Raw genomic sequence first — 12,671 nt, forward strand, 5'->3', positions numbered from 1 at the left:
AACATTCTGTCCGATAGCATTTGCTAGTCGAGTGTTATCACCCTGTGAAAGAGCCTATACAACCACAGAACTTGAAGCACTTGCGGTTATCTGGGCATTCAAGAAGTTTAACTATTATTTATATGGTTCGAAAACGATTGTGTATTGTGACCATCAATCACTAACCTTTTTGCAAACATGTAAATTATTACATCCTAGACTGTCACGTTGGACAATGACACTACAACAGTACCAATTTTAAATTATTCATGTGTCTGGCAAAGAAAATATTATTGCGGATGCACTGTCAAGATCCCCAGAAGGTTCAACGCCGGAAATAGAATCAGTAAATACTTTGAATTTTCCAGTATTACTGTTGCAGGACAATATCTACAAGACTTATTATGTACATCTTTGTAGAGATATGGGAAATTTACAACGAAAAGACCCTCGATGGAAGAAGATAATTCAGCTAAAGGAACAACAAAATTCAAGGGCTAGTGTAGATCATTATAAATTAGTTAATGGAGTATTATTCTTCAGACGTGGGAAGGACAACAATCCACGGTGGTGTGTATGTATCCCGAAGGAATATGAGGAAAAATTAATTTGGTTTATCCACTTATCATGGGGACATTTTGGTGTAATTAAATGTGCCAATAAAATAGGAGCATACTGTTATTTTCCGAATATTCGGAGAAAAGTGCACCAAACAATACAAACCTGTTTACTCTGTCAAAGGCAAAACTGGATAATAGAGGTAGTAAGCATGTTCTGCATTCAATTATTCCACAAGAGCCAAGGGCGTTAATTTCGTGTGATATCTGCGGCCCTCTCCCACGATCAAGAGGAGGAGTCAAATTCATTGTTGGATTCTTTGACGTGTTTACAAAATATGTAAAACTATATCCATTAAAGTGTGCTACTGCCAGAGCTGCTGTAGTGAGATTGGTGCGTGACTGTCTTCCGCATGTAGGTTTACCGAAATCCATAATTACAGATAATGCCAGAATTTTTACTGGATTTAAATGGAAGCAAACATTAACACAACTTGGTAATCGACAAATTTTGACATCATGTTACCATCCACAAGGTAGTCCAATAGAACGAGTTTTCCGAGAATTAAACCGATTTATGCGTACATACTGTCACAGTAAACAAACATCATGGGCTGATTATTTGTCAGAATTTGAACAAATATTTAATAATCTGACACATCTGGGTTCTGAGCAAGGCAGAACCAGAAAGGACTTAATGAGTCTCCTTGGTATATTCCACACTTAATCTGTATTGGCTGTGATGTGATATATTATTTGAATTTGTTTGGATATTAAGTTTAGGAACTGTATCAATTTAGGATCTACTTTGTATATTTCCAATATTTGTAGTAACCATGAGTGGGGTACACTATCAAAAGCTTTTTGGTAATCAATGTATGCATAGTGTAGTGACCTTTGTTTAGTTTTAGCTTGATATGTCACCTCTGCATCTATTATCAGTTGCTCTTTACATCCTCGTGCTCCTTTGCAACAGCCTTTTTGTTCTTCATTTATAATTTTGTTCTGTGTTGTATGTGTCATTAATTTCTGTGTAATGACTGAAGTTAATATTTTGTATATTGTTGGTAGGCATGTTATGGGGCGATATTTAGCTGGGTTTGCTGTGTCTGCTTGATCTTTAGGTTTCAGATAAGTTATTCCATGTGTAAGTGTATCAGGGAATGTGTATGGGTCTGCAATGTAACTGTTAAATAATTTAGTTAATGTGAATGTGTTGAGGTGAATTTCTTTAGCCAGAAATTTGCTATTTTATCTTTTCCAGGGGCTTTCCAATTGTGAGTAGAATTAATTGCTTTGGTGACTTCATGTTGCAAAATTATCACTTCAGGCATTTGTGGTATCATCTTGTATGTATCTGTTTCTGCTTGTATCCACCATGCATGCCTGTTATGTTGTACCGGGTTTGACCATATGTTGCTCCAGAAGTGTTCCATGTCTGTTATGTTTGGTGGATTGTCTATTTTAATGTGTGTGTTATCTATTGTCTGGTAAAATTTCTTTTGGTTTGTGTTGAATGTTTGGTTTTGTTTCCTTCTATTTTCACTTTTTTTGTATCTTCTAAGTCGTTTGGCCAATGCTTGTAATTTCTGCTTCTTTTCATCTAATTGCTCTATCACTTCTTGTTGTGAGATTTTACCTAACCTTTTTCGTTTTTTTTTTCTGACATTTCATTTCTTATAAATTGTGTTAGCTGTCCGATGTCTTTTCTCAGTTTTTCTATTCTGATCTGTAGCCTGTGTTGCCATGCTGGTTTTGTGGGTTTCTTCTGTGTGTTGGTTGGTTCTGAACTCTGCCTAGTGTGTATATTTAGTGTAGTGAGTGCTCCTATATAAACCAGTAGTTGTAACTCTTCCATAGTTGTGTTTTCATTTATTTTGTTGTGTATGATTGTGTTGATAATTTTTATTGTTGTTTCGACTTGTGGGTTATTTGGCGGTCTATGCAAGAATGGTCTAATGTCTGTATTTGTGTCTTTGTATTCTATATATGTCAGCTGAAATTTTTCTTCTATATCTAACATGTGTGTCACTTCGTGTTCTATTTGTGCTTGTTCTGGTGGCTGTCTTAAGATTTCGTTTTCCTCTGACTGTTTAATTGATGCGTGTTGTTCTTTGTTTGTTTGCTCTGGGATGTTTGAGTCCATTACTGTATTTTCTTCTTCTTCTGATTGCACATTATTTTGTTCCAGTATTTGTTGTACTTTTTGTTTGATGTTTCCTAATTCTGACTGGGGTATCCTGTTATTTTTTATTATTACACGGATCTGATCAGCTAGTCGTTGTTCTGTTAAAAATTTTAATTCTGGGTATCTGGTAATAAATGTTGTGTATACTTGTGATCTGTATCCAGTTGTGTTGGTTCCTAGGTTTGTTGCTTGGTAATAACAGAACATGAGGTGTCGATTAACTTCATCTGACCATCTCATCCTCTGTCTTTGTTTTCCTTCTAGGGTGGTTGCAGGAAGCATATCCTGCAAAACACCTCTATTTGGATTTGAATCATTTTCCAGTTGGCTAGCAGTGTCGTTACCATTGTGGGCGGGCATAGGGTTCAAGCATCGTCCCCGACCATGACGGCGCTTGTCCGAGGCTTATTTAGTTCTGTCCTGAACCAACTAATCACACTAAAAGGGGGGTTAGCCCTATTAGTGGTTTGTTCTTTTCGTCGCCTTTTACGACTGGCAGAACATACCGGAGGCCTATTCTTTTTATTATTATTATTATTATTATTATTGTTATTATTATTATTGCTTTAACTGACTGCAACTCTGCTGTATAAATTTTATAACATAAAGTTACTTTCTTACTTTATATATCACCATTACCGTACTTTTGCTACTAACAGGCACACACAACTGGACGATTTGTAAACAAGGTTGACTACCCTTGATCTACAGTATGGCACTGTGTGAAATACTTTCCAAAAATCTAGGAATATTGAATCTGCATGTTGCCCTTTGTTTAGGGTTTTCAGGATATCATGCCAGAAGAGGAAAAGCTGAGTTTCACATGAGCATTGCTTTCTTAATCCTTGTTGATTTGTGGACAAAAGCTTTTATCTCTCAAGGAAATTTATTATATTTGAGCTTAGAATAATAATGTAGCAAATCAACAGTAAGGATATTGGTCTGTAAATTTGCAAGTCCAATTATTTACCCTTCTTGTATATGAGAGACATCAGCTTGTATTTACAGTCACTTGGGTCTTTTTGTTAGTCAAGAGACTGATGATAAATGCAAACTAAATATGGGGTCATTGCTTAGGAGTTCCATCTGGACCTAGATATGGAGACTCATTTGTTTTTAACTCATTTTCATCTGTTTCTCAATATCACATATGCCTATTCTATGTTCTCTGTAGTTGTTTGTGTGGTAGAAGGTATGTCTGTACAATTCTGCACGAACAAATTTTTAAATACGAAATTTAAAACTTTTATCTTTCCTTTTACTATCTTCAGTTGCCACACTAGACTGGTCTTCAAGTGACTGAACGGAAGCCTTTGACCTACTTAGGAATTTTTTTAAGGACCAAAGGTCCTTTGCTAATATGTGATGGTTGTTCTTTTCCATTCTCAAGGTACTTACGTGACACTTACTTCTCCAAAGTGTGATTTACAGATGGTTTAAACTTTGCCCATAATTCTTCTGTGAGCATCATGGGAACTAAATAACATCCATGTATTGTCAAAGTAGGTTGCTGACAACTGCTTATTTGCTCATTCCAGCATAAAAACTTTGTTTTAAGTACCTGATTCCTTCTGACACTGGTTACCAGCGGACAATCTACAATATTAATCCTACCTGGTAGGAGTCCAAGACTGATAAGCAGTACTCAAGAAATGGATGAACAGGTGATTTTAAGATATTACCTTACATTTTCTTAGCAGTTTCCAAATGAATCTCATTCTGGCATCTTTCCTACTACTAGTTTTATACAGTTATTCCACTTGAAGTTATTTTGGATACATGTGATAGCTATTTCACAGCTTCTAGTGACTTATCACCAGCCATATAGTCAAAATAGTGAGCCATTCGGCCTACTTATTTGCAGTACTTTACATTTGTTTATTTTGTGGGTCATTTATCAGTCCCTGCTCCAAGTTAAATTCTCTGCAGGTGTGTTGGGATTTTGTTATAATCTTTTCATTTTGTGACTTCCCTACACAGAACAGCATCACCCATAAACAGCCTCATGGACCTCCCAACCTCATCCATGACATCACTTATATATGAACAGCATTAGTCCTGTAACACTCTCACGGGTATGCTTGAATTCAGTTTCACATCTGCTGAGTGCTCATTATTGAGAATCCCATGGTAGATGTTGTGTCAGCTAATGTGGGAGTCAGCACTGACACAAAAAGAAAGGAGAGAAGTTGTGATGGCCTATGGCAGGAATCCAAAGTGATCTGTACTTAAAACTTTCAAATTAATGGTACACTTTATTTCACAAAAGAAAAGAAATATAACTTGTTTTCTCATTATGAGGTGGTTTGATCTGATTCTTGTACCTCCTACATGCAATTACATTTACATTCTATTAGTACTCGCAGAACGCAGGCTAAGTATCGTCATCCTATTACTCAGTACTGATGCTCTTGAAGTCCCTGACCGAGTTGGGCTGACCAGTGATGGGTGGCTGGTTAAATCAGTGTTGACAGGGGACACTGAACACTGTCTTCCTGGAGGTGTGGTGCTGCCAGCTCGTTCCACTGATGCAAGGGTCAGCATGTTCATGATGCCATTTTGCGGCACTACGTTGGTTGGTGTGCAGTCGCTGCTTTAGGACTGCCCAGTAGATTCTACAAACAGTTAAAAATCCAGGATGGAGTAATGACAGTATGAAATACAATGGATTGTTGCACACTACATAGAGGCATTGTTGAGCAGCAGACAGGCACATTCAAAGATAGACTAAGCTATCCTGTGGGTGGGTGCACGTGCGCGCGTGTGCATGACTGTGTGTGTGTGTGTGTGTGTGTGTGTGTGTGTGTGTGTGTGTGTGTGTGTGTGTGTGTTTTCTAAATCTGCAGGATCACTGTGTCCAATAGCTTCATCTACTTTTAAATGCGCCTATCTACCATTCAATGCCTCCTCCATGTGGTGAGTATAAACCTGTCCTATTTCACATAGTAGATTTGGTTTGTTAAACCTAAAAAAATGCTTTTGCCAGGCATGGGGAACATTACACATATTGATATGTTTGTGTCTTCCATTTGCACTTTTGCTCACCTTGAACCAGCACGTAGGATCAGAATCTGCCCAACTGGTTTGAGGGAGGATAATGTGGCAGAAGTGTCCAAGAGGTGGGGATGTCATGATGGAAGGCTCCTGAAATATGTCTAGAGTCTGGAGCCACTGGTGGTCCATACAAACCATTCTGTCAGTTTGTTTGAGTGTGGGTGGAAAGATGGTGTGACGAGAAGTTTAATTTTATTGCAGGTATGAAACCTTTCAAAATCAGTCCCTGTAAATTGGTTACCATTGTCGGTCACCTGTGTGTGAAGTGCACCCTCTATTGCGAAGATGCACTGTATGGCTCCCACCTTGGCCACCTTTGTTGTCTGCTAAAAGCAGGTGACATACTGGGCGATGTAAACTCAACCCCACAGCTATGTCGGCACTGAGTGCATTGGGAACAACTGGGATGGAGTTGGTTGGTGTGCCTGGAAAAAGTACACTTTCAAATCACCCATTTGTCATCATCATCATCCATGCAATGTAGTCGTGTGCCAGTTGCAGCATCCTCGAAATCTCCCAGTGGGACTGAAACAGGAGTTGGTGCACCCGATGTTGCAAGGAGGACAGCACCAACACCTGTCACCATTCATCCTCTTCTGTTAGGAACACCCCTTTTTACAGAACGTGAAGTTGCTGTTGCCAATGGGGCGGCAGGGGGGGGGGGGGGGGCAGGTGGTTCTGCATATGAGAGCTTGGATCGCCAACCTGGCCAGATGTATTGTTGTAGGACTCATTAAAGCAGCAGGTTCTTCATAGATGCTGTCACGGTGTTCTGGAAATTGAGAAGGAAATTGTGTAATAATTTCAGCAGTTGGCTGTCTAACTGTAAACAATCTCCTGGTGGTCAAATTCAGAGTCTTGATATTGGCAGTGCTCATGCAGAAGATACTCCACTCTGGATTCACAATAACACTTGAGCACTGTCTTACTAAAATGTAGTGTTAGGGATGCATGTTTAAGATTTTCCCAGGTATCTAAAGGGTTAGTATCGTGATTGATAGCCAGAGATGTTAACAGGTAAAAGGACAATTAGATGAGTCAAGGTTTCAGAGCTCAGAACAAATGTACTACTATTTTCTTCTTTGTCTTCTGTAAGAGCAATTAATGATGTGACCATATGCCAGAAAAATATCTCAGTTTGTCCATTTCAATCTTTGAGGCATGTACAATACTTGACAGTGCAGCAACAAGCTTTTTTAATCTCATAACGATACATTTGGATCCAAGAGACAGAGCACATAAATGTCTGTGCTCTATGTTCTTTGATAATTCATCATGTTCCTTCAGGAAAGCAACTTTCAAACTATTGGTTAAGCGTAATTTTGGAGAGTATGCAGTTATTTAATTTTTTTCTGTGACTAGAATGTTTACGAATGTGAGTGATGGGTTCTACAATGTTGAATGAAATATGCCCCCATTCAAAAGAATGTTTATTTCCACAGTGTGTTTTTCTCACGCTGTGGGTTCATCTTCAGGTACTTTTTTCAAGTTTTACGTAATTTGAAAGTAAACTTACTGTGAATATTTATAGTGATGCCTTTGCACATTTTGATCACACAATATTTGCAATTATAACAGAGAACAGACTATCCAAAATAATAGTGTCAAGGGCTGTTCAGACAAAATATTTTTTTTACTGATGATTTATAAAAATATATTGCACCAGTGTCCACAGGAATAAGAAACAATAAACAACTGAGTTATACTCACAATTGTACATTTATACTTCATATCATACATCTTACAAATAACACAGAGATATTTACTATATAGGCTTGTTTCAAAGCTGAGACTCACTTTTTTGTGCTAAATCTCATAAATGTTTTAAGAGAGCACTTGAACAGCGTCATATTCTTGTTCTTGTTGTTCTAACCACTTCATAGCTGTCTCAAGACAGTAGAAAATCTTTTTTCCTTTTTCAGTATGGTCATTGTCCCTATAATTTTCCACGTCATCAGAAGGATCTTTGTAGTCAGTGACTATTTTGAATAGCACAAGTAAATGATCTGCTCCACGCAAAGGTTCAGCCTTCAACACAGAGCAGCGACATTGACAATTGTCCATACTGACCAGCCCAGAGGCAGGAGACTATCTAAATGGTGCACACACAAGTTTGAATTAGCTGATTGAAACACTTTTGATTGAGCAATAGTCCAGTAAGAACTGTTGTACTGTATATCGTATAGGTTTTCTTTCTTTCCTCCTCCTCCTCCTCCTCCTTTTTCTTCTTTGATATTTAATGGAAACATGTCACAGTTACATATTTGTGATATGTTTTCTTCAAGTGTAAAAAAATGGATTTTGTTCAGCTCTGTAGGATGCAGTTACTGAATGGAAGAAATAGTTTATTAGTGGAATTGCCTTAATAACTGTGGCATAATTTTTTCTGCTGTTTCTCGTCTCAGACACACCAAATGTGGTAGGTTGTTCTTTTCTTTAGTGCTTTCCATTTCCATGCTGGTCAACTTGGTGGAGAGTCAGGACTGGGAACGAATGTTCCTAACTATGTTTGACAAAACCAAAAATCATTCTGCCATGTGCAACGTGGAGTTCCAATGTAACTCCGTATCCATCACTATTTTCAACATTTGTTTTTTTAAGAATTCCTATCTTAAATGATCACTGGTGTTTACTTTCTTTATTAAATGTCATATAAATTTGATACTAGAAATAGATAACGAATCTTCATTTTTTTAAGTTCATGTGACAGAGATGTATGGTTAACAGCGATTGCTTATATCCCAAATCCAGTTATAATATATACCAGATGTAAGTATGAAACCACAATGTACTGTGGAAAGGTATCAGTACTGTCAGAAAATGGGCAGTATAATATTGATCTATGAATATTAATATTCAGTATATCAATATATCATCACCATCTCTAATCGTGCAATAAATAATTGTAATGTAAAGAAACTTCTCATGTGACAATCTATGCTTAGTTCATCCCTAAGCACATTCCAGTCTTGTATGCATGTTGTACCACCAATAGTGATTTTAATTTTCCCTAATAGATTTCAGCTTTCAATTACAAAAACTTGCTCCAAAAAGGGGAGAGAGAGAGAGAGAGAGAGGTGTAGAAAATTAAAATATATGTTTTTGCAAGATATTGTATCTTATATCCTCAGGATCTGAAACCTGCAAATTTACTCATCAGCCGTGAGGGTGTTTTAAAGATTGCTGATTTGGGACTCGCTCGCCTTTTTGGCAATGAAGCAATACAGCGACCATACTCACACCAGGTGGCAACCCGTTGGTACCGAGCACCAGAGCTGTTGTATGGAGCACGTTATTACACTGAAAGTGTTGACCTGTGGTCTGTTGGCTGTATCCTTGGTGAACTTCTCAACAATTCACCTGTCTTCCGTGTAAGTTTCTGTTATTTAATTTAAGCTGACTAATTATGCAAATTTAAAAACCTATATTATAAAGAATTCTCTGATTTTATTTTTCATTCTGTCATCTCATGTATGTAAGTTTTTTTCCCTTGAAAGTTCAAACTCCCCGGCACAGTCTTCAAACTTTCAATCTTTACAGGGTTTTTGGTGTATCAACTTCTTTGAATGAAACATCACATTTTGTTAAGTACCACTACTCTCTTCTGCAACGAATTCCGTGCATAGAAATAAGATAAGATGTACCCCTCCATTACGTAATTTGACACATTATGCATAAATATTGCAATTCAAATGAGAAATGAAATTTAGAAACCTGTATTATAAAAATTTCTCTGATCTTTCTTTTTTTTTCATTTCGTTTCATATGGTTCTCGTATTTATTTCATATGGCTCTTGTATTTTAAATATTTTTTAAGTTATGGTACACACACTGCACCTTTTAGTTCACCTGTTGTGAGGTGTCTCATTATTGAATAGCTCTGATAGTTCACATTTTACTATTTTTCTCAGTGGCACATATGACTTGCATGAACAGAAAAACTCTTTAAGCGTTTTTGACTTTTTAGGGTGTAGCATCTAAAAACACTAGTAAGTTTCAAGAGGTTAGCAAGTAGGTACTATTAAGGAAACCTTGGAACTTGTCTTTGAATGAATTATTAGATTTTAGAAGTGCAAGAACTACCTCCACTCGAAAAAAAAAAAAAAAAAAAAAAAACCACCACCTCACTCTCTCTCTCTCTCTCTCTCTCTCTCTCTCTCTCTCTCTCTCTCTCTCTCTCTCACACACACACACACACACACACACACACACACACACACACACACACACAAACACACACTGATCAGCCAGAACATTACGACCATGTTATATAATAGCTGATATGTTCAGATTTGGTATGGATAACAGTGGCAGCGCGTCATGGCATGGAAGTAGTGAGGCCTTGGTAGGTTGGTAGGTCATTAGAGGGAGCTGGTGCCACATCTGCAAACACAAGTCACATAATAACTGTAAATTCTGGGCAGGGGGGGCAATGTGCTCTGATGCCATGTTCAGTCACATCCCAGATATCTTTGATTGGGTTAAGACTGGGAAGTTTGGGGGTCAGCACATCAACTGGAACTTATCACTGTGTTCCTCGAACCACTCCATCATATGTCATGAAAGGGTGTACATCGTCTGCAACCAGTGTACGAGACTCCTAGCCTGTCATGATGCCTTGAATGAGCTCCACTGCACCCATGGATGCCCATGTGAATGTTCCCCAAAGCATAATGGAGCCACTGTTGGCTTTTCTCTGTCTTGCAGTAGAGATATTAATGAGGTGTTCCCCTGGAAGATGACAGATTTGTGCCCTCCTGTTGGCATAATGAAGAAGGTATCAGGATTCATCAGACCATGCAACACTCTGCCACTGCACCAATGTCCAGTGCTAATGGTCATGTGCCCATGTCAGTTGTAGTTGCCAATGTCATGGTGTTATTGTCGGCATGTGTGTGTGTTGCCGGCTGCAGAAGCCCTTTGTAAGGAGTGTTTGGTGCTCTGTGTGTTCAGACACACCTGTACTCTGCCCAACATTTAAGTCTGATGTTAGTTCTGCCAAAGTTCACCGTCTGTCGTGTGTTACCAGTCTACCCGGCCTACGACATCTGACATGTCTTCCAGACTTAAATATGAAACAGTGTAAAGAAAAGAATGTATAATGTGGAGAAGGTGTGGAAGATAGCAAAAGTCATGTAGTTAAAAGTAAGCCTTTAGGTACATCATGTCAAATTAGATGCAAATGCTGACATTGGAAATCCTGTTGCAAATTGTATTGTCTGACAGATTGATATTTGAATTTAATTTGGCACTCACTTTCATCATTGATGTACCTACTTTAGAAGTTAAATAACAATAACTGCTACTACTATTACTTACTACTACTATTACTTCTTTTTCAGGGAGAGACAGACATAGAACAGCTTGCCATTGTCATCCACACACTAGGGACACCAAATGAAGAGGTGTGGCCTGGGGTTTCAGCATTGCCTGATTACAATAAGGTTTCCTTTAAAGAATGTCGAGGTATACCTTTGGAACAAGTTTTCCTTGAAGTTTCTCCAGAGGGTGTTGACTTGCTTAAAAAATTATTGCTGTATGATGCTTCTAAAAGAATTTCAGCAGAAAAGGTATAAAATTATCTAATTACTAATTTTTAATGTTGCTTTAATTGCTTGCAGTGAATTCTGCTTAATGATTAATAAATTTTACAGGCTCTAGTGCATCAGTATTTTTTCACAAGACCTTTGCCATGTCCAATGAGTGAAATGCCAAAACCAACAGATGAACATAGGCAGAAGATTTCCAGCAAGGAGTATGATGTTGACAGAGATGTGAGAACTTTTTTTGGTGATCTCAGAGATATACTCCAACAAAAATAAGGTCCAACTCCAAGCTTTATGACTCTGTTTGGCCTTGATCCCCTCCTGGAAAGGGTATATTCATGCAGATATATCTTCCAATGTTCATTAAGAGAATAGCATTTGCTGATCAATTTAGAGAAGTAGATAAAATTCATTATTTTACACAGAAAAAAGTTCCAGAAAAATTTCAGTGATAGTTGCTTTCAGAGAAAATCATGGAGCTAATTGTGGAAACTGGTTAAGTGCGTGAATACAGAACTTTGAGGTACCATACAGTGTGGTAACTACAGTGTGTTGTCTTTATTTGGTAAGTACAGTGTACAAGAATTCGGTACAAGAAAGGTGCAAATATAAATATCGGCTAATATGTAAAAACTGTTATTTACATAATTTTATTATAATCCAAAGAAATATATTTAAGGCTGCAAAATAAGCACAAAACAAAAAACATAAATTATTTAGTATAGTTGTTAGCATCACTTTCAACAGAAAGTTGGAATCTTGCATTCCACTGTACTGTAAATGTTAAATGTGTAATTTTAATTCTGCAAGCAATAAAATGAGCAATTACTTTGTCTGTCAGTATAATCTATGCAGATCTATAACCAGTTGTATTTTTATGGTGATACAATTATTGGCAAATTCCTTTTGATCGAGAAACTTGTATCTTACAACCAACATGCATCTATGACATATTATGCTGAATTCAGATGCAGCAGTTATAACACCTGCGTACATAGGGTCAATCTTCTTGAGGAATTAGATTGGAATAAGTGGGAGAAGTAAACATGTATATTGAAATACTTTGTGGAAGGTAGGCTGATCACTATGAATTTTAGGGAGAAAGCCAGCCTTACCATTTGTCGCCATGGGCTTCTTATATTCATTTCGAATGAAATGTTGTAGATATCACGTCTTTGTTAGCGAATGAGGTTGTGTCATCACCGGATAGTGAGATGGAGGATTTAATGCCATGACTTTAAATGGAAATAGAAATAAATCACTAGAAAGAAAACTGTTAAAATTAACTGGAGCAGAGACCATTGTTGATGGTGGATACATCTTTGTTAGTGGCCAAATTAACTTATA

At 37.5% G+C, this 12,671-nt stretch overlaps 1 protein-coding gene across 4 annotated transcripts in view; it reads left to right on the forward strand.

The window, feature by feature from the left end:
* Positions 1-12,159, forward strand: part of LOC126479333 (cyclin-dependent kinase 20-like) — a 55,822-nt gene extending 43,663 nt beyond the window's left edge. For all 4 annotated transcript variants that reach the window (XM_050103775.1, XM_050103776.1, XM_050103779.1 and 1 more), the window contains 3 exons: positions 8,910-9,149; positions 11,121-11,348; positions 11,433-12,159. In XM_050103775.1, the coding sequence (XP_049959732.1) occupies positions 8,910-9,149; positions 11,121-11,348; positions 11,433-11,600 (636 nt within the window). In that variant the 3' untranslated portion in view covers positions 11,601-12,159. The remainder of the gene's footprint in view (positions 1-8,909; positions 9,150-11,120; positions 11,349-11,432) is intronic.
* The last annotated feature ends 512 nt before the right edge of the window (positions 12,160-12,671 follow it).

Source organism: Schistocerca serialis, chromosome 1 (genome assembly GCF_023864345.2).
Source record: "Schistocerca serialis cubense isolate TAMUIC-IGC-003099 chromosome 1, iqSchSeri2.2, whole genome shotgun sequence".
Lineage (NCBI taxonomy): Eukaryota > Metazoa > Arthropoda > Insecta > Orthoptera > Acrididae > Schistocerca > Schistocerca serialis.